Source organism: Rhea americana, unplaced genomic scaffold (genome assembly GCF_003343005.1).
Source record: "Rhea americana isolate MKP2758 unplaced genomic scaffold, rheAme1 scaffold_309, whole genome shotgun sequence".
NCBI lineage: Eukaryota > Metazoa > Chordata > Aves > Rheiformes > Rheidae > Rhea > Rhea americana.
In genome coordinates this window covers 738405-761191 of record NW_028186434.1, presented here as the reverse complement: position 1 = coordinate 761191, position 22787 = coordinate 738405, and the positions used below count along the sequence as shown (strand labels likewise).

The following is a 22787-nucleotide window of genomic DNA, read 5'->3' as shown; positions in this document are numbered from 1 at the left end:
TCTCTCCAATGGTACACATATCTAACTCAAATTGTTCTCATACACATTCAAACAATTTCTTTGACATAGTCCTTTAATATGTCAATTTTGCAGTGCTTGCAAGCAGAATCTTCTATAATGAAAAGAACAGACAAGACGGTGATAAAATCACATTGTCTGGATTGACTAATATTACTGCTGATATTAAGTAAGCTTTGTAGCAGCTCTTCAGTTAGGTGTTTTTTTTCCGTATTTCAAAGATATATTAGAGGTGGTATGCCACTATAAAGCACAGTTATACTACACTTCAAGTCAGATCCTGATAGATCCTACTACATCCCTTACAAGGACAACTAATATCTCTTGATTTCGTCAAACAGAAATTAGATAATGCTTAGGAGTTTTTCCAAATAGTAGGTTTTGATGATACACATCAGAAACAAAAAAACATGTAACAGTAAGTCTTAGTCTTTGAGATAAAAACRGTCTTTAAAATCTCCTCTAAAACTGGACTGAGATATTAGTTGTTGTTTTGCTTCACAGCTACATGGGAAATCTTCCACTTGTATACTGTGAATTAACATATAGCTTATGCTTTTAGAAAAGCAAAGGCTGCATAAAGTCCTCAAATAAATGGCAAAAATTAGACAAGAAGTTTTTCATTACCAGATTCAAATCTGTTCATTTTTCTTAGATCAGGAAATCTTTGCATTCAGTAAGATTTTCAGAGCAGACTTTGGACTTACTGCTCAGAGAGATCAAGCCTGCAACAATTACCATTTGATAAAATACAGAGGGAATTCGTATCCTAGGCTTAATTTAGAACCAGAAATTCTTCTAAAGAGACTGCTATTTTAAGAGACTGCTGTCACATAAGATTAAACCTTGCTTATCTGCTTCAAATATCTAAACCTACCTCTGCCTTGGCATCAGGTTCCCCATCTATCAAATCCTTGAGAGACCACATTCAAACTTAGAGAGCTGCTTTTTTTGACAAAACCTGTACAGTCCAGATATGAACAGCTTTAGAATGCAGATCCAGCACTAGACTGTTGTCACAAACTGACAACATTCAACAGCTTTGAACAGTGTTACCAGCGCTAATTGCTCCAGTTAGGCATTCAAGGGTTCCTGGACTGAGAGTGATAAGGACCAACGATCTTCAGCTTCAGAAACTCTCTGAAGTTTTCAAATAGTTTTAAAAGGCAGAAATAAAACAGAGATTATCAATATTCCTACATACATTCAGTAAAGAATAAGTGCAAAAACGCTATACCTTTCTCTGCAGAGATGTTGCGCTCTGAAAGAAAACCAAGTATTTATTCCTACTCCTCTTGGGCTATATAAATCAGCCTTTCACAGGACCAAAACTTGAGTGCAAATACTTAGATTTCAAAGCAAGAGTCTTCTAGAATTATTACAACTAGACCACAGCACAAAAGCAAAGGCTACAATATCAGCTAAAGGAATTTGTTGCTGGTTATTACAACAAAACTGGATCTGCAACATAATTTCCTGTAATGTTCTACATTATTATCAGTTAAGTTCAAAACAAAAATAAAAGCTGACAACTGCAACTGTCTGATGTGGCCTTGGCATATTTACACTTATGTGACCAAAGGATTTACACTGCTGTCAGGATATCATATGACAGTAAATGTGGTTGTGTAACTAGGACCAGATAACCATAGCCACAATGACAGAAATTGCTTACCCTGATAAGACACTTGAACTCACTAGGTTAACTGTTTTCTAAAAAAAAGTGTTAGGAAAACTCTGACTAGCAGACTCTCTAATTTGCTCTCAGCTGGCCACACCAGTAAGGCCACATTTGCTTAAATCTCCAAAATYCAACCACAGACTTCTCACCTCAGATATTACTACACTTCTGATTAAGTGGTTYGGGCTTATGTCTTGTTTTGTTAGGACGGACACTTGTCCTACTTTGGCCTTTCCGTGATCTTTGACCATCCTACCAGAATCTCTGAGCTCAAACCCCTCACACAGTGGTCCCCCTCTCACCTCAGGTTGTAACTAGAGCACCTTACCCAATGCTCACCGTTAGTACRAGCAACACCAACAAAGCCTTCATTTTCTGTCAGCACAACTACTCGACCCTAGCTATCCCAGSATCAAACAAATGCACTGAGCTAAACCAGCTGACTGCCTGCGATTACAGCTCTGCTTATTTAAACCTAGAGGCAGTCCTGACTCCAAAAGGATTTTAAGCCTGTGTATGTTTGAATGCTTCTTTGCCTCTGTGTAGCTCCTGTGTGGGCACTGTTGGGAGATCATATAGAATGGGTTGGTCTACTACACTATGTTGGTCTAGGCTACCCAGTTTTGAAACCAAAACTGTGAACTACACCACCCCCTTCAACAAGGAGCTAGACTGGATCCTGCTGTGGATACGATGCCTTAGCTGAGAATCTGTGCTCTCGCTGCTTTGTTCTAGAGCCAACTAACTTCTTCCAGACAAAAGAAAGAAGTTAAGGGCATTGCTACAACYACAGTGGGAGAGATGGCCACCACAGAACAGAGAAGATTGCTTTAGGGCCCTTTGGTTGAGCTGGTGCCCTGTGAAGATGTACAACAGAGCAGTGAAAGACGCTTGGTGTACGAGGCCTGTCCTACTGTTTCTCCTCTAGCACACCTGCCCTGCAGGACATGGGAGTTTATTATGCACTGATGAGCTACAAGGTCCCAGTAACTTTACCACTGTGATAAACATGCATTCCTCCAATCCAAGAAGCTTCACCCCAACTCGCCCCTATTAGTAGTAGTCAGGCAATGCTTCATGTGTCAGTTCTTTTGTGCCTTGGGCCCTGTTCCTGTGCACCTAAATTTCTCCTCCAGTCTGCTTATGCCTAGATCACTGATTCTAGAAAGTAAGTTCAAGTAAAGACATTAAGTCCAATGTTTTTAGACTTGYGTCCAAAATGTCTATGTATGTAAATGTATGATGAGATGTACATATTGGGGGGTAGGGAAAGAACTTTGCAATGAAGGGCTTGTACTCCTTTATTCCTCCCCCGTATTATCTCCATTTAAAAAAAGAAATGTCAAGAGTGACAAAATTTAACAATAAATTTAAACGATAGAGTAATAACCCCAGCATTTCCTAAAATAACATGCTCTGCAACAGATCTAACAGAAGTCACTGCTTCTACCTAGAATTTAGGATTGCAAAAGGTAACCTACAGAAAAATGGGGTCAGGGCACGTCTGGTAGGACTTCCCTCAGTTCGTGTGAAGAAACACTTTTGCTGGTTTGGAGAGAGAAAGCTGATAGGTCAAATGGCTTTAGGGTTGCCCAGTAAGTTTCAGTACAGAAGCTAACATTTTTTGCAGCTAGAACCAATATGTAGCTGCTCTTTGTAAACAGTTGAGCTCTGCTCTGTTTGAAATAGATTTGTCCTTCTCCTTTCTTTAATAACTCTCTTTTAAAAAGATAGATCCTAATAGGTTTAATGAAGATTATGYTGTAAGGAAGGAGGACTCTGGAAGCAGGTTACAAAAAGTGAAGATTTGTGGGTCTAGTACTGTATGAAGCAAAAGCAGCTCTGATAGGAAGACTGAAGGAATGAAGAGCTGCAAAACTAGACTGTCAAGGAATTATGCAAGAACTGGAGAGAAGCAGAAGGAATAGATAGCAGAAATGAGAGATTTATAACTAAGTTCTCAAAGTACCAATTTCACAGCAAGCAGAGTTCCACCGAATTGGGAGAGCAGGATAAACTCAGCCGGGGAGACTGGCTGTCATAGGCAGCGTAAATACTGACTAGCTTTATGGATCTGAATTAGGAGTTTATTTGCAATACCTGTCAGTTATTGCCTTCTGAATGCAATACTGTAACTGATTACAAGCAGGATCATATGAATACCTGTTATTACCATACATTCACATATTGTAAGTTTTATTGCRGTGGGCTAGGTACCTCCTACCCTGGTCAGTTTTTTTTCCACTCAGTCCAAACTGAGCATATCTGTTTCCATGCTCATCTCATAATGCAGAGATTTGAGCTTAATGATTGACTGATCCACTGCCTAAGCGAGCAAAATCTTGTGAGGGATGCTGTTGTTTCCATCTCTTCTGTCAAAATCCCTTAGCCTGCCTTGATAACCTGGTTCCTTTGAGTATTGTATCCATATTCTCCTTATCTCGTTTACAGCTTCTCCTCACAACATAGACAAACAGTGCCTCTAAATTCATCTYGCATTGCTGTTTGAATTCTCTCTGAATTCACCAATGTTCAAAGCAAGTTCTGAAGAAAATGCATAGGAATAACAGTTCTCAAATGTTCTTCAAAGTCGAATGATGGCATAAACGCACATTTCATGTTATGGTGGGTTGGGTGATGGGACCAAAATATATATCTGTCCATGTTTGGAAAGGACACRGCAAGTCAGTTCAGCAGAAATGTGCTTCAAAAGACTATTGAGCCGTTATGGATAATTTTACTGTTTCTTTCAATCCCTATATAACACATACAGTAGCATTTTTRCCATCACCCAGTGAAATAAGTCATATTTCATGGCTGTATCATTGACTAAAAGCTGACCGTCACATCTGGGCATAATAGCTAGGAAATATGATCTGAAAGTGTGAATAAATCTATTAAGAACATTTTATAGGATTTTGCCACATCTCACAGGAATAAAGTGAGATTTTTTTTGAGTAAGCAACATGCAATACGATAAGCAAAGAAAGAATGGCCTTCAGGAAAGATAAGCTGAAACTAAATGAAGGCAGGTGAACAAGAATTTTCCACCCTTTTTTCCTTATCTTTTCAAAAGGTGGGTTGTAATGGGGGGGAGAATTCCTAATTTTTATAGTCTCCTAGAAGTACTTGAGACTGTATTAAGAGATCCTATGTCTTCCTCTGTTCATCTGAAAAATTCAAAGGAAAGTAAACATTTTTCTCCAAACAAAAAAGAAAAAGTTGCTAACTGATGTAATATCTTCTAACAATGTGAAGACATCTACAAGAAACTTTAGATCGTATTTGTGAAACAAACAAAAAAAAAAGAGTTGTTTATTAAGTTAAAGCCTCTTCAAATGAAAAGTTATGCTAATTTGATAAAAACTGAAATTTGAAATCCACCTAGTTGTGCTTGTGGAAAAGCCTATGCTGACACTTACCAATCTTTATAAATGTCCCTTAGAATTAGAAATTTTAAAAAGCTTAATAAGAAAAAAGAATAGAAAAAATCTTAAGTTAAAATGAGACAAAATATTGTTTAAATAAAGGTGCTTGCAYCATATTTATGAAATGCATTTAAAAAATTTATATTGCATCATTGGGTGAGCATTTGCACATACGCATTCTTGTCAGAGCAGCTTAATCACTGTCCCTCAGCTAGAGGTTACTACAGCAGATCAGTGACATACACCCCACAGCTGCTTTGCGAAAACTACCTATGTGCATTGCTATAAAAYGTAAATTGGTAATCGTAGAAATATACATGTAATCATTTACTATATTAAATCTATAAGGCAATAACCAAAAACTAAAGGCAAAACACACCAGTTAAGGTATGGTAACTTGCCTAAACAACTTTAACAAGAATACAAACAATATATTGTGACTTAGAATGGTGGAAAATCTATACATAGATAAGGGTCTATAGCTTTAGACTTCAAAAGAAATTTACCTATACAAATTCTTACATGAATATTTAGATATGATATGCAAATACAAATATTATTTATTGCAGTGTTTGTGAAAAATAAGTTAAACTAAACTGAGTTTAACTCAAATAGTTAAACAAATTAGTTAACACAATTAGATCCTGACTAGCAAGAGAAAAAACAACAAAACCAAAAAATTATAAAGACATATATATAAGTTGTATTTTATGTAAAAATCCATATATATGTGTATATATATATTTATTTACTGGAAAGGTAGGAATATCACAGGAAATTTTTCTAAAAATAAAGAATAGGACTTTAATTTTGTACAAACTGRGACTCTCAAAAGGCTTTATAAGCTTAAATAATTGCAGTTTCTCAATTCCTCTCAAAGTAGGTAAACATTATTTTCTTCTAACCTTAAAAAAATAAAGCTGTTCAAGTGATTGAAAAAGCAACCAGCCTCTCCTGACTCCCCCAGAGATGTTTTCTCACCCAATACTAGTAAGCAAAAYTGACAGATGGACAGGTAATAGAATAATACTTGGATGCATGATAAATAAATCGGTGCATAACGAAGGAAGTAAAGACAAGCATTCCAAAGCTTCCAGTAGTGCCACCAGCTGCTTCAGGATGTAGCAACTTTAATTATTAGAGAATTAGGGTCCACCATGATTAGAGTATTCCGTGAGACTGAGAGCCCCAACAAATCTCCAGACTTCCAAAAAGCATTTGTTTATGCTAATCTACTGGGCAATCTGTATGTCAACAGCTAGGAGTTAAAGATTAATCCAGCCTTTGGAATTAAATCTGGCAAGGGATGTCAAGGACAACAGGAAGGGATTCTTCARATATATCAGTAGCAAGAGGAAGACTTGGGAAAATGTGGGCCCACTACTGAATGGGGCRGGGGCCCTGGTGACAAGGGATACAGAGAAGGCAGARTTACTGAATGCCTTCTTTGCTTCAGTCTTCACTGCTAAGGGCAGACCTCAATAATCCCGGAGCCTGGACATGAGGGAGAAAGTCTGGAGAAAGGAAGACTTTCCTTTGGTTGAGGAGGATAGGACTAGAGACCTTCTGGGCAAGCCTGACATCCACAAATCCGTGGGCCCAGATGAGATGCACCTGCGGGTACTGAGGGAGATGGCGGATGTTGTTGCCAGGYYGCTCTCCATCATCTTTGAAAGGTCCTGGAGAMCTGGAGAGGTGCCTGAGGACTGGAGTCACTGCAGTCTTCAAGAAGSGCWAGAAGGAGGACCCAGGCAACTATGGGCCAGTCAACCTCACCTCCATCCCTGGAAAGGTGATGGAACAGCTCATTCTGGATGTCATCTCCAGACACATGGAGGAAAAGAWGGTGATCAGGAGTAGCCAGCATGGATTCACCAAGGGGAAAATCCTGCTTAACAGAACTGATAGCCTTCTCTGATGGAATGACTGGCTGCGTAGATGAGGGGAGAGCAGTGGATGTTGTGTATCTTGACTTCAGCAAGGCTTTTGACACCGTCYCCCATAACATCCTCCTACATAAGCTCAGGAAGTGTGGGTTAGACRAGTGGACAGTGAGGTGGATTGAGAACTAGCTGAAAGGCAGAGCTCAGAGGGTTGTCATCAGTGGTGCTGAGTCTAGTTGGAGGCCTGTGGCTAGTAGAGTCCTCCACGGCTCAGGACTGGGTCCCATCCTGTTCAACTTCTTCATTAATGACTTGGAAGAAGAGGCAGAGTGCCTCCTCAGCAAGTTTGCTGATGATASCAAGCTGGGAGGAGTGGCTGACACACCTGAGGGATGTGCTGCCATTCAGGCTGGAGAGTTGGGGAGAGAGGAACCTCCTGAGGTTCAGAAAGGGCAAGTGCAGGGTCCTGCACCTAGGGAGAAATAACCGTAGGCACCAGTACAAGCTGGGGGCTGACCTCCTGGAGAGCAGCTCTGCAGAGAAAGACCTGAGAGGGCTGATGGATGACAAGTTGACCACRAGCCAGTAATGTGCCCTTGTGGCCAAGAAGGCCAATGGTATCCTGGGCTGCATTGGGAAGACCATTGCCAGCAGGTCGAGGGAGGTGATCCTGCCCCTCTACTCAGCCCTCGTGAGTTCTCATCTCAAGTACTGTGTCCAGTTCTGGGCTCCCCACTACACGAGAGACACAAAACTACCAGGGAAAGACCAGTGTAGGGCTACAAAGATGATCAGAGGGCTGGAGCATCTGCCCTATGAGGAACCGCTGYGAGAGCTGGGCCTCTTCAGCCTGGGGAAGAGAAGACTGAGGGCGGATCTTATCAACATGTACAAGTACCTGAAGGGAGAGTGTCAAGGGGACAGGGACAAACTCTTTTCAGTGGTGCCATGTGGCAGGACTAGAAGCAATGGGCAGAAATTGAAGCATAGGAAGTTCTGCCTGAACGTGAGGAGGAATTTCTTCCCTGTGAGAGTGACGGAGCACTGGAGCAGGTTGCCCAGAGAGGTTGTGCAGTCTCCTTCTCTGGAGATCTTCAAGGCCCGCCTGGATGCAACCCTGTCTAMCATGCTCTAGGTGACCCTGCTGAGCGAGGAGGCTGGACTAGATGATCTCCAGAGGTCCCTTCCAACTTATCCATTCTGTGATTAGTCAAGCCTTAACCATACAACACCATGAGTGTGATACTGCATTGGTGGCTCCCATGGTYGCTTTGACACTTCTTCACGTCTACAACTGCCATATTCGAGAGCGCTTTAATGAGTAAACCAGAACCGAATTCAGCTCCTTTTCTCTTCTCCAAGATCCATTACATATCACTGGTGTTTACAAATACTTTTAAATGAGTTAAGACTAGTCTGGACCAAAGAAAGAACCTTCTCATAGGTCAAAACCAGTCTGTTCTAGCTTGTTAAAACAGCTGCTAGTAGTTTGTCCAAACAGGTGTAAGCCCTTGGGTGTCCATCTATTCTAGCCAGGTCAGACAGGTAAGACTTATTTACATACAGCATATCTACTTGGTTTTACTATTTTTTACACAGACATATCAAGCAAGAAGTATTACAAAATATTTTGCTTCAGTCAAGCAGTCTCGTGGTATGTTGGCATGTTTCACATGTAACAGGGTATGTTTCACAAATAGAACTTCTTACTACAAGGAAAACATATAATCCCTGATTTGTGACTAAACTGAGCCTTGCAGTTTGACCATTTCATTAAAATAGAATGGTAGGTAGAACTTAACATTTTAATCTGTTATTAAATCCATCATATATTATGATATTTCTAATTTAAAAGGAAAATTATTCTAAAGTTCATTTGCCCACAAACTCTTTAAATAACAGATTATTTTTGTGAAATAAACACATTTGTTCAGTCCACACTTTTCTTGCAAGTAATGTAAGAAGAGAAAAACATGTGATTGTCAGGGAGCTAAGATAACTCCTGAAAACACCTAAAACAAAACAAAAAATCCCAAACYTTCCTAAAACCAGGGRAAAAAAAAATGCAAAGATCATCTGTCCACTGCATAGATCTGGTGCTTCCATAACAGTTGCTTGTTCTTAGCAACTGACAAAATGAACTTCTTTCACTAGAATCAAGTAAGTACATCTAAAGAAGAATATTATCCCTATAGCAGAGTAATGATTGATGCCATTTAAATTTTGTACACAGTACCTTGTACCATGACAACTTTTTGCTTTCCCTACATTGGCAGAGATGCATTGCTTTCATATTGAAACTGTCCTATCAGCCAGAATTGAAAATAAGTACTAGSTTTAAATTCTATAGCATAACAACTACATTTAAGCTGGGTAAACTTTCAAATACATAACTACGTTTTGAATTTCATTCCTTATTATCTTATAGCTTAACTAATTATATCTGACAAGCTACATAGGGACATTGTCATAATTAGATTTTAATTTATTATCTGCAACAGCTTGAATAGTTTATGTCATCAGTGGTTAACTTGTAGTTGAAATGATAGCTAGACTTTTACCTAATTATTCATTTTCTCCAAAACTGATTAAATCCRCTAGTCCTAATATATGATTTGGGTTGCACTTCACCTCACCAGAGTACTAGAACAATGTCCAATGACATTGCTTAAATTAGATGGCAGGAAAAGTAGCATCCAGAATGAATCTGAATGAAGACGTAATCTCAAGAGGAAAGGATATTTTTATGGGTAAGCAGGTGAAAAAGAACATAAGGCTTTGAAGAGTTTCTGCTTTTTCAGGATCACGACTGTCATCAGAGAGCCTACAAATCTTCACATCCTCAGGTGCAAAATCCATGACTTACAAATTTATACTATTTAACATATAAAATGTATCTATCAAATTAGTGTTCTGCCTTAAGTTTTACCAGACAGTATAATTCCTCAGTCAAAACCTGAAGTCTTAGTTTTGCCCAAGTGTTTGGTAAGTATCAATAACCATCTATTATGGTTGATATATTAGTAATATATTAACTGATTAAATTTTGAAATAGCTATATTTATTGAACAAATTTTCCACAATTAAAACAAAGGTGATCAGTTATGTTAACACATTTCTTTGTAGGGCCTCTCAAACTAGAACACCATGGAATTAAAAGATTTCGAAAGTTTTTGTTGCTAATCCTTTCTTTTCAATCCATTAGATGTTAAACTTAGATTTTAGGTAGTTTAATCAGCCAGCTGGGGTGTTCTGCTTGCCTGGTCATGGGGACTATATCAGCAAAGGTTACTTCAACCGCATTTCTCTTTTATAGTATAGCACCAGCAAGAGAAGATGTAACAACCTGTTGAGCCTTTAACAACTTATTTTATTCTTTGAMGTCTTGGCAATTGCGCTGTGACATTTTGCACATTATGGATATAGCTATTAACAACAGGCTCTGTTCTACTTGAATGGCATACCAGTTTCTCACAGCAATTACAGTTTCTATTTTCATTCTTTTCAAGCGGCTATATTGTTGAATATCACAAGACAAAGGTTATTTTTTCCTCAAAGACTTCACTACTAATATGTTATTTTGATATGGTTCTCACTTACCTTTTATGATACTAGACTTCGAAGTTTACCCATGTCATGTTATATCCTTCCATCTGTGTGACTGGCATTTTGGGTCAGAAAATCATATCTTAATATTGTTAAAAGACATTCTGAACTTCATAACATCCTAGCAGAGACTTATTCAGGCTTGGTCACTACTGACTTCTCATATTAATTGTTACTCATATGAGCATAGTGATACATGACTACTACCTTCGGATATACACATCTCTTCTCAAAAGCTGAACTAATTATCACAGTATTAGCAAGGATTTATAAAAGGCTTACATCCTGTATGACAGAGACTGTAATATGCATGCCTCCTAACTGAGGGGCTTTCCCTATTACATCCAAATGATACAGTAGCATTACCTGCAACTACTGTGACAGGATGATGCAAGCCTATCATCATTTATTTTTTGYACTTAAAAAGCACTTCTCACTGTAACTTTGTTTGAACCAGGAGCATTTTGTTTTTAAACATTGACTAAATATAGAAGAAATTGTTTAAGTACTCCTATTTATATTAATTTCCCTAATTTACTCCCTCACCACTCTTTCCATCCGGAATTGGTGTRTGTTGCATATGAACTAAGCTATAGATGGTTAAGGGTGCTGTATGTATGTAAAGGACTAAAGACAGCAATGGGCTGCAAGATGAATAAGATACCTCATCAATGAAGTTGACTACTATCTGTCTTTCATGAAGTTCACATGACTTATGACCATCTGACTRCAAAGTTGAAATGCAAATCTTTTCCTTTTAAATAGCTTTTCCTACTTTAAGTGCTCACCACRCTTTCTTAATATGGCATTGGGTATAAAAATTGCTGTACCTGACATTCTACATTTCCACTAAAGGTCCTTCCTTTGGAAATTCAGTTTTATAGAAACTGCTTGAACAACCATGTACTATTAACAGCTTTTACATTTTTAAAGAAGAACTTAGAGGCTAGTCTTGTTGTAGGTGGTAAAACCACAATTTCATTTTTACTTTAGTTATTAAGATTCAACAGCATTGACACATAARGGATAAAATTTAGGATATGTTGTACCATGTAATGGAAACTCTTTTAAAACATCCAGACAAAAATCTCTGCTTTCAATGAYAGAGGTGATACTTCAGTATAGTAGCCAAGCAGAAGTACAGCAGAGAGCCTGGAAAAGGTCATACAATCCAGCACAACTTCATTGAACTTTACATAAACATCATTGCCCTACAAGACCATCTTGAAAACTATTTGACAAATCCTTTCTGGACTATAATGGCATGCCAAAAAGCTAAAAAAACCAAAACAGTAGTACTGGGCTGCAAGCAATTTACAAGATCAGCTTTGAGTAGAAACCTTTCTTAAAGACTAAGGAATTACTTTTCTCTATACCAAAATAGCTGTTAATATAAACGTAAAAAACTCAAGGGTTATCAGGAGTAGATAAATAGCTGTAGATAGACTATCAGAAGCTGTCCATTGCAGGCTGTATTCTGCAACAACCTGTTCTGTTCACTTCATAGAAATGAGGATCATGATGAAAAAGGTGAAGCCTTTGAAACACCTTTCTTACTTGAGTATATGTCCAAACTCTTTCTATGAGCAAAATGCAAATGATGCAAGAATTCAAATGAAGAATTTCTTTGCCTTTGAATATATCCCAGGAGATAAACAAGATCCAAAAAGGTTGAAAATACTGCTGGCTACAGACAACTAAGATAATTAAACATCTTCTATTTTTAATCCATGCAAACTATCCATAAAAAAGGGGGGGGGGGGACCAAGAAAACAAAAACGGCAAAAAGAGTAAACTGAAGGTGAAATGTTTGAGTAGTATTAGTGCACAAGACTGCTTTACTACATAAAGTACTGTAATTAACTTGGCTATTTATTACTCATAATTTCACATATTTAAACAGTCTTGCAAACTATTAAACAATCAAACCTTACTTTTGTAGTATATCTTTCTTAAAATTCTGGTCAGCTGACATAATATGTCTAAATTTTCAGTATGTCAATATGTATCAATAAACACAATGTGTTGGTTATAGACAACATGTCTAGTCAACGGACAAACCTGAGAAGTACAGGAATACAGTATATGATCATCTTGTCACAAGATTTGATGCTTGTTTTTTTGTTTTTCCTTTTAAATCAGCATTTGCAAACACTAATTAGGTAGTATCTTTTTAACAAGCTCTGATGATTCTAAAACCTAGAACTGGGCATTCATTGTATAGTACTTGTTGACAAATGTTAATCCTTTTAACACGAGACGTGCAAAGTAATATATAGCTAGTTATTCACGACCAGTGGAACTAACAAAGCCTGTTTTTCTACAGATTTGCATCCTATATACCCTTGCCTATCTCCACAGCAATAACTTGCCATCCTTTTCACGAATGGCTCCCTTTTTCTGTTTCCGAAACCCTCGCACTACTCCCTCGTGTGTCACTCTACTATAAAGTATGTGCTACAGTGGGAGTGAGTTCTCTGCACTGACTGATCTAGCATTACACAGGAAACCTCATCAGCCATCGACCAGCACGCTGCTGAACTCAGCAGTTACAAATTTAAAATAAAAGACTGTGGATACCTTAAAGAGCAAATGGGAAGTACATACAAAAAAAAAAAAAAAAAAAAAAAAAAAAAACAAAAAACAAAAAAAAAGAAGAAAAAAAAAAAAAAAAAAAAAAAAAAAAAAAAGCCAGTAGTAATATAGTGATATTAATAGATCTTTATAGGCCTATTAGTAGACCTCAGTGTACTATATAAGAACTTAAGTTTTACACTTTATAAATTAATGCAATGAACACCAAGGGAAACAATCACAGATGAGARGGCTTCACTTCCATCAATAAAAAATACTCTAACCAGGATGTAAACTCATATCACTTTAGCTCTGCTTTGATCACACCATAACTTTATGACAAAAGAAGAGAAAATGTTATATGATGCTCCTCTCACATTCATCATCTGAAGTTTCTACGTGAGGGTGCAATGAGACCTTTGTTTTTAACAACCTAATTTCCATAGGAATAAGCCTAGTCCAAGATAATAGGTTGCCAACTTCATGATTTTTTAAAAAATTTTATCACTTGGAAATTTTAGGTATTAAGATTCTTTTCATTCTAAATATATAAGTACACATATATTTGCTTTACATGTATTTTATTATACTTCTTTAWTTGCTGTACTCATGATTAAGGTTGTCAGAAAAGTTCTTTTAAATCCATTCTTTCAAAGTGGTTGGTTTCTTTGGARTTGGTATACTGTAACTGATTAGCCACGAGTCCAATCACATCAGATGATTGATGAACCCATGCTATAATTTTCCTCAGCTATGGCCCTAACTTGGACCTCTCTCCTTTCTTTAACTACCAATTATTACAGAACCAGTAAGTACTTTGTTTCTGGACCTCTGTGCCCTACCAAATGAAATTAAAGTTTTCCAGTGATCTCAAAAGAATGGGAAAGAGGAAGGAAAGAAACTAGYAGACAGAAGCCAAGACAGAGGGAGGTAGGACAAGGCTCACTTCCTTAGAAGACCACACTAAAAATGACTGAAACTGTCTTGTTTTTTTAGCATCTCATCTTTAAATTTTCACAAGARATCATGGGCTAATCCCAGACTCTTTACTGACTTCCAGTCTCAGTAATTAAACTAAATCATACTATTCCCTTCTGATTATTAAGCAGAAACTGTCATTAATTTTAACAGGAAAAATGCTTGGAAGTTGAAATACAGTATCATGTAGGCARTTTTAAATTCCTTCCATGATTTTAACTGTGGTATACTATTCTCTGTTTCACCATTCAATATTACAGGTGGTTGTCATTACATGCCTGATGTACTGTCACACAAAATGACACAGTTCAGAGGAGAGAGAAATTAATCCAAGACARTCTACCTTGTATGGAAGTTGCTAAAATGTATGACCATATCATTTTCATTAATTTGAAACTACAGCAGTAGTAATGAAGCAAGAGCCATCATGAAAGATTTCTTGAGAAAGAGGAAAGTCCTACAAGTGGGCTGTAACCATTTAAAAATCTCGTAGGAGTTGTATTAAGTGACAGAGAAGGAAAAAGACGTTTCTGAAGGCTAACAAGCTCAAAAGGAAAGAGTGACTAGGGTCTTTAAATGATCCATCAGCAGCAATATTGTTTCTTGGCAGGTGAGGAAAGACATACAAAGAATTGCAAAGCAATCCTCATTGCTATTGTCTTAACCAAAAAAAAAAAAAAAAAAAGTCTCTTAAAACCAAATTCCTCAACAGGAATGCCCTCATTAGCTGAGTCCCTTACACTGTTTAGCATGCACTTAGGGTTTTAAACTTCTGAAGAACCATATATACATGAATTACTATCATGAATTACATACTGTCGTGAGGAAATAAGAGAAATTAATCAACCATAAAATTTTGTCTTCAGTGTTCTTGGACAGCATATTAGTTCATAAATGTTGGATGTCTTCATTAAGAGCCTGAATATAGGCTGTTAATAGGATGGAATAGCAGGTTTGCAGATCACATCAAAATGGTGAGAGTARCTGACGCAATTAAAGCTTTAGGCCACCATTCAGAAAGAGCTCAAGAAGCTGGAGAAACAGGCTGCCATAAACATCTTAAAGTTGAAGAAAGATAAACACAAAGTTCTGCCCTTGAGATGGAATAAGGTGTAGCAGTGCAGGGGACTGACTGGCTGCAAGTAAATATACTGTGTATTCCAGCCCCCCTAATCATCCTGGCTGCCTTCTTCTGGGCTTGCTCCTCCTTGTCAATGCCTTTCTTGTAGTTTGGAGCCCAAAACTGGACATCATATGCCACATGCAATCTCACAAATGCCAAATAGAGGATCAGTTTCCTCAATCTTCTGGTTATTCTTTCTTATGCAGATCAGTATGCAGTTTGCAAAGGCACACTGCTGCTTCACATTTAGCTCGTTCATTTGGACTTCCAGATTTTTTTCTGCAGTCAGAACTTTAGTGCCARTTTTACTAGAACATCTCTCTCTCTCTGACACAAAGATCATTCAAAAATGACAGTCAAACATCAGAGAAAGCAGCAGAGGAATTTTAAAATATTTTCTTGTATTGAACACCATACATTTACAATGGGCAATGAAGGAGGGAAAAAGCCTTCCATCTTGTACAGAATAACTTTCCTCTTGCTTTCATTCAAACAAAATTTTACAGTGTCCAACTACAAAAATCAATACTTTCATAATATTCTAATAAACCRAGTTTCAGATGTCATTTAATTGACAATTAGGCCCTTTATCAACAAGGCACTGGCCAAAYCCAGGTTTTCAGTATTCTGAAGATGAGTCAACTGGTAGAAGAGATGGGAAAAGACAAGGACATTACTTWAGATAAATTATCTCTGCCTGCTGCACAGTTCTTCCTAGTCAGGATGATGAAGCTCGGTGAGCCCAAGTTAGTGTTATCCAATCCCTAATGAGCTGAAAACATTACTGGAATCACTTATGACATAGCATAAGGAAAAGATAAAAGACTTTAAATAACATTTCTATACCACTTCCTCAATTTGGAAACTATCATGATGGAAGAGGTGCATTTTTTTTTTCTTTTTAAAGCAGATGAGAAGTAAAAGAGCACTGGCATACAACTAGTAGCATTAAAAATACAAAATTCTTTGGCCTGTGAGACAGTTCAGAGATGTTTAGGGAACAGATGCAGTTTTACCATGTTGTTAAATAGTTTTGCACCTAATTAACCATGTAGAAAAGCATAGCATAGTGCTTAGTGCAAAGCATCCCAAGCATGTGTCTATAGCGCTTGTGGGATTTGCACCAACTTCTTTGCATACCATTGAGCAGTTTTAACAAGTTACCCAGTTGCAGCTCAGGTCAGGGCTTACTTAAGACTTTTGCATCATGCTCCAATGCACAAAGCAAATATGCCAGAAGAAAGTAAAGTAGTATGTACATAAAACCCCAACAAACCTTAAGCAGCTCTGAGTGCAATAGGCACTCTGTTAAGAATTAACCAAAGAATCAGAATCCCACAGACCTCTCAAACTGAAGCATATTTTCTTCTTTCTTTTCTTCTGGCCCTATGATTCTCTCATTGYTAGCTTCAGAGTGGATCCGTTACAATTGGAGGAGAGGAGAATGCTATTACCCATGATGTCAAGTTCCTGAYGATCTCCTAAATGATGGAATTGCCCATTCGATCACTTCAGAGTACAAAGTGCCAAGAAACTAGGTCTCTAGTTAAGAGACCTAGTTAGTCTACCTTAGTCTCTAGACTAAGGTAGTCATGAAAACAAAGGCATGAGTACTACTACTAATCTTTACAGAGTTCCAGGCTGGTTTGTGTTGTGATTTTTATAGTTGTTTTTAATACCTAAGATCAAATTCTTCAAATTTCATCTTCATTATTGGTGTTTAAAATTATATTGTTAATTATATTATGTCTCATCTAGCTCCTTTTCCAGTGTGATGATCTAGGGAAGAGTGACATGCAGAGGAAAGTTCTCCTCRCCACTCTTCACTTAAGAAAAGACTTATCTGTCTGGACTTACAATGCAAATTTCTTCCCTTTCCTTCCGGATGCCAGTAGCCTAGGTCTTTGATTTATTCTACACAAATATTACTGTTGATCTATATTGCTGGATGTCAGTTATTCATTAACTACAAACAAGACAAATGATAATTAATWCAAGTTGTTTAGGCTATTAGAGTGCATAGACTTAAAAACTTWAAAAAAAATTACATATATTTCAATAGCAAAAACATTCTCTTCGTTTCGTAAAGCAGAACCAATTTCTAAATAAAATGCAGCTTCAGTAATAAAATATAATGAAATAAAGATGTGGAATGGTTTTCACATCACAGCTATATAGTCAGTTTGCACTCCATCCCATCAGTCTACATTGCTGGACTGTGAGAGTTAGTGCGAGGTTTTTTTTTTTTGTTTTGGGGAGGATTTTTGTTTTCATTTAAAATACAGAATTACTCTGTAACTCATCCTTTCACAGGTTTGAGCAGTGAGAAGGAAAGAACTTGTTGAGGCTATCTCGTCCTGTATTCTGCACTGTTTTAGTCAGAGTTCCAGACCACTCTATTCCAAAGCAATTCTTCATAACTACAATTAAACCTTCAGTCAGCTATTACTTTATAACCAGATTTTCTTGTGGAAATGGCTTTCTAGAAGTTATAATTCTAACCAAGAACAGTAACAGATGTAGATGCAGAGATGAGGAATTCTAGCGAGTTACATGGTGATTATCGAACAATTCATTACAAAATATAAATATGTATCATAAGCCCAACACTTCACACAGTGCCACATATTACAAGCGACTAGGAAACATCTGTAGCAAGGAGAATAACTAAATAAAAACAAGACATACCTTCTTCAAAGAGTAGCATCATGTTTGTGCTTTTGTTAGCAACCAAATTATTCAGTAAGGCAATTACACTTTGCATCGTGTTACCAAGTATACTGTCTTGGTGTTCCTGCAATAAAAAATAATATAAAATTAAAATAATCTAGGTTTCGATTGCAAGATTAATAGTAGACTATTCTTTTCCAAAATGTAATAACACAAAAACAATACTGTCTCAATCCCTTAAAATTCAACATTTAAAATACAAGACAATCAGTTAAATATCTTTTCTTAGTAATTTTAAAGAGAACATTAATTTCAGGGAGCCAAATCTAGAATCCTGAACCACAACTTCCCACATACTACTTTTGACCTGAAAAAAAAGAAATTATAATTAATCCTAGAATTTCATAACAGTTAAAGATGGTACAGAGCCCTATCARCCTCTAACTTCCATATATTCAAAACAAAGAACATTTTCTTTTTGTATGGTATTTCATTAATAATTTTATTCTTTTCCATTTCAGCTCGATAATCCATAGTGAATCATAAAAATCTACTTTTTGTTTTACACCCAAGGCAGGATTTTTCCTAAGCATAACATGAATTTTGTACACACATAGATATCTGTTTCTGTATCTAATTACATCACTACCTATTCTATCACTTCTTATGCTTGATGGATTGCTTCAGTGATGTTTCACAGTTTTCTGAGGCTATACTGATAAGGGCAAGTTGTTATGGTTTGCAAAGAAAGTTATTTCTGCTGTTGCAGTTAAAAAACTTTGCACAATTAACCTGAAAGGGAGGCTAAGGCAGCGTGACCAAGACATACATTTAGTCACACTAGTCACAATAATAATGCACGTAATTCCCAAGAAGTGAAAATAGAAAAGCAAGAAGCTTGTAACCAGCTCTTCCAAAGCTCAGCCCAAATATAAACATAAACCTGAGAACTTTTCAAACCTTGCTATGAGGTTCACATTTTTTTTCCCGGTTTGTTGAGGCTCAAATGCAAATAAAAACATATATCCAAAGTGAAAATGACAATATCAATAAAAAACAGTCATTTTTCACATACATCTGGGTTACTTTCATGCTTCCCTTTCCCACTGAATAATCTATATCACCGATGTTGTCATACTGACCTGATCTTCCACTTGTTTTATGTAGTTTTGCACCCTGTGATAGTGCACAGAAATTCAAGGGGATATTATTTTTGAAACTTAGGTTGTAGTATTATTTATATAKAGAGATCACTCAGTTACTTAAGGGCTACAGAACATGCTCTCTCTCTTCTGACCTATCTCCTATCTGACAGTAGGCCTTTGAAGAAAGTTAAATTTGAAGTTGCATAAGACAAAAAGATTTGAAGACTAGTGGTTTTGAAGTTGGATAAGTATTTTAAAGGACAAAAATGACTTCAGCCTTTGAATACAATGAAATAACTCCCCCTGAAAGTTCATACTCTCYGGCCAAATAAGGCTGGTGGCCAAGAACAATTTACTTTCTACCTTTCTGCTCACATACACGACCTTCTTGGATATATTCTTGAAAACAATCRTATCAATCTGTCTTTCTTTGGAATAATCTTACTGATCATCTAGATACCACAGCTGGTGCAGAATGAAGCTGTTTGACTGAACAAGCAGCAATTATAAAGAATATGTTACTGTTCATCCATGAATCCACTCCTCATCAACCTACGAATAAAATTCAGAGCAGTGCCTCTAGTTTGTAAGTGTTTTTCTGGGTTGGGCAAGGACTAAATCATCAGTGCTGCATTTAAGCCACACTTTTTGAGCCCCTACCTGTGAATATCATATAATTTAGTGCAGGAAGATCGCAAGCAAGAGATTGCCGATTTTTATTTCTTGGCAAGGGTGATGAAATTCAAAATACTATGGAGTGCATCTTCAATTCTATTTTTGAGGGTGCTCTGTCACAGTRGTGTAAAGAGTTATGCTATGTAAAAAACAAACCTTTTCCTTTAAGTATTTAATTGCTGAATGAAAAGTTTTGGAAGGCAGAGGCTCAGATATTTGCTCTGAGATTATTAGTTTCTGTTTCTGCACTCAAAAACTCAAATTAAATGTTATTACTTTTTCTAAATACCATGAAACATACTTAATAAAGCATAATATGCTAATAGATAAAGAAATATAAACAAATATAGTTATTTTGAACCTCGAGGCTACAAGGATTATCTGATTGTAGTACAGCTCTCCAAACTGGAACAAAAGGAGAAGAGATGAGCAAGAGTAGCTCACAGCTCTTTGAAGGACCTGAAGTTTCCTACCAAACCCTAAAAAAATATATCCAAGTATCCTAAAGTTCTTTTAATTAGCACTTTGAGATAKCATTTATGATTTCAGTAAAGAGCACAATAAATATCTGTTTCTGTGAAGGTCTAAAATACAACCTAATAAATTTGAATCCTATGTTGGAAAGTATAAATATTACATGTTTTAGAAGATAAAGGAACAAATACAAAGAAGTGATGCCATAAAGCCATGTTACTAAAAATAAATCGAAATTTACTTCCTACAGATAGTTGAAAGGTAAGAAAAACATTTTTTCATAAGATAACAATTTGTTCATCTGATTAGCTATCATCACAACATCTGATTAATTCTCTTAAAGAACATTTATAATGCAATAAATTAAACAGTAAGATTGACTATTTGTAYTATTCAAGATAATGAAAGATCCAGAGAAAACACAAAAATAATAACAAAAAAATTCTACCTGTGCCAAAATGACAGAGGACTCAAATTATTTTCCCTGCAAGTGCATTTTTGTCATCTTGAGGTTAGTGTCCCATATATTTCACATAAATATCTTGCCATAAAAATCTCTTTCAAAATAAGCAATTATAGAAGGGAAGCTGGTAGTTGTTTACCATAGCAGTCTTTTGCATTCACCAGGTTAGTAACATTAAAACAAAGCCATCTTTGCTTTTAGTGAAGATCAATTATATTATACAACCCTCAATGAAAGGCTAACAGTAATGTATTTTGCATATATTAATGCATATTTAACAAAACTTATCTTACCGTAATATACAAACTAGCATTCAAGATGCAATGGTAGGAATCTTTAGGAATGGAAATAGTCTCTTAATGAATAAAGTAATCTTACAGACAAACAGCGTATTCAGCTGGATTACTGGAATWTTAATGTATGTATCAAAAATGGTTTGTGACAAGATACTAGATTTCAAGAAGCCACAGGCATGCTTTGCTTACCTAAGTCATCACTGATCGCTGTTAGACTAGATTTTAAAGGTTTATATAAAAATATTTAACTTCTTCATAACCTATCAAGGAGCAAAGCTGATCTAATTTGTGTGCATGGCACCACAGACTGTGGACATTTAATGAACAGCGTACTTGACAGCTTTAATAAAACATAGCATTTGCCAGCARAGATAATTAGAATTGAAGCAGCAAAATTCTAGTGTTTGGCAACACAGATGAAACAACTTCATTAAAATGTACAGCTTTGGCATATGAAAGGCAGGAAAGCACTGGACCCTGAAGAATCAGCCTTCTCAAAACTAATTGCTTCAGAGCTTAAAAAGGACAGCTATGAAATACCAAGGGCATAACAAGGAAATACTAGTATAAAAAAAAGCAGCASAGAAGATAAATCAGGCTTTTCAAACAGGACTGCACTGTATTTAGGCCATTAAACTTTTCATTCCAATTCTGAAGGGCTGTATGTTACTAAATGAAATCAGTCAAATCATTTTTTATAGCCAGTTAGGTAAGAGGGTATGAATTAACGAGGTGGGTGTGTGAACCTCAGCAAGATACTGGTGGTTTAAAGTCACCATTTCTCTTCCTTTTAGTGTACCAGAACTTAGAACAGCACCAGCAGATTACAGTATTTTAATTATAATTTARATAACAAAAACAGATAGCAATTGTGATAAGTAGCTACTGATTTGGAAAATTTCATATACATGCCTCCTAGTCATTTATCCAAGATTTCAGAAAACAAAAATGCACTAAAYGCTAATTTTGGAGATATGCTATAACTAAAGTCTAAGGCCTAATACATAGTGCACTAATACTATTCATTCAATGTAATCAGAGTATTTAAACTTTAGTTGTACCGGGGGCTCCTCTTCTCAAGCCTACACATGACCTGCAAGTTAGATAATTAAGGAGATGGAACAAGACGTCTTGATTCTTCATACACTAAATTTATTGAAAAAATAAAGTTATAAAAGTGAACTATATTTGCTAAAGGATTCCATTATCTACCTGAGGTTCTGTGGCRTGACTATTAACAAGAACCTTTAACAAGAACACAGCTGCATATTGCATTCAAAATAGCTTATTTTTAGATATTTTATTACTTTGTATATATGAAATAGAAGACCAGAAACCTTTCTAGATGTAATAGCAGGACTCTTTTATACAAAACTGATATCATTAGCTTACAGTCTGTAGGAGACATTCACAACAGTATATGCACTGTTCTTCAATGACAAGAGAAAGTCAACCGAGAAACAAAGTTAATCYACCTATGTGTAAATAGTTGACTAACCAAGTCTTTACATTTTGTTGCTTCTGATGCGTAAGACCAGTTATGCATAAACTGAAAGTGTGTAAATATGACCTCTAACATTAACGCAATACTGTTTTGCTTATGGATTATCTAAATTAGGAGAAAGAACATTCTGCAAAAGACACCTCTTCTGTTATTCCTTTTTTTTWWWAAAAAAAAGCCCTTTTCAACAGCTGTGTTCTAACAGAACTAATAATTCAAAGTATTTTCCTCTGGGTATGGTCATATAATAAGAAACAGCTATTAATCTGGCA

General features: G+C 36.5%; 1 protein-coding gene across 1 annotated transcript in view; it reads right to left on the bottom strand.

The window, feature by feature from the left end:
- Positions 1 to 22787, bottom strand: part of ULK4 (unc-51 like kinase 4) — a 238106-nt gene that overhangs the window by 81468 nt on the left and 133851 nt on the right. Inside the window, exon 32 of the mRNA XM_085309970.1 lies at positions 17980 to 18085. Within this exon, the coding sequence (XP_085166096.1) occupies positions 17980 to 18085 (106 nt within the window). The remainder of the gene's footprint in view (positions 1 to 17979; positions 18086 to 22787) is intronic.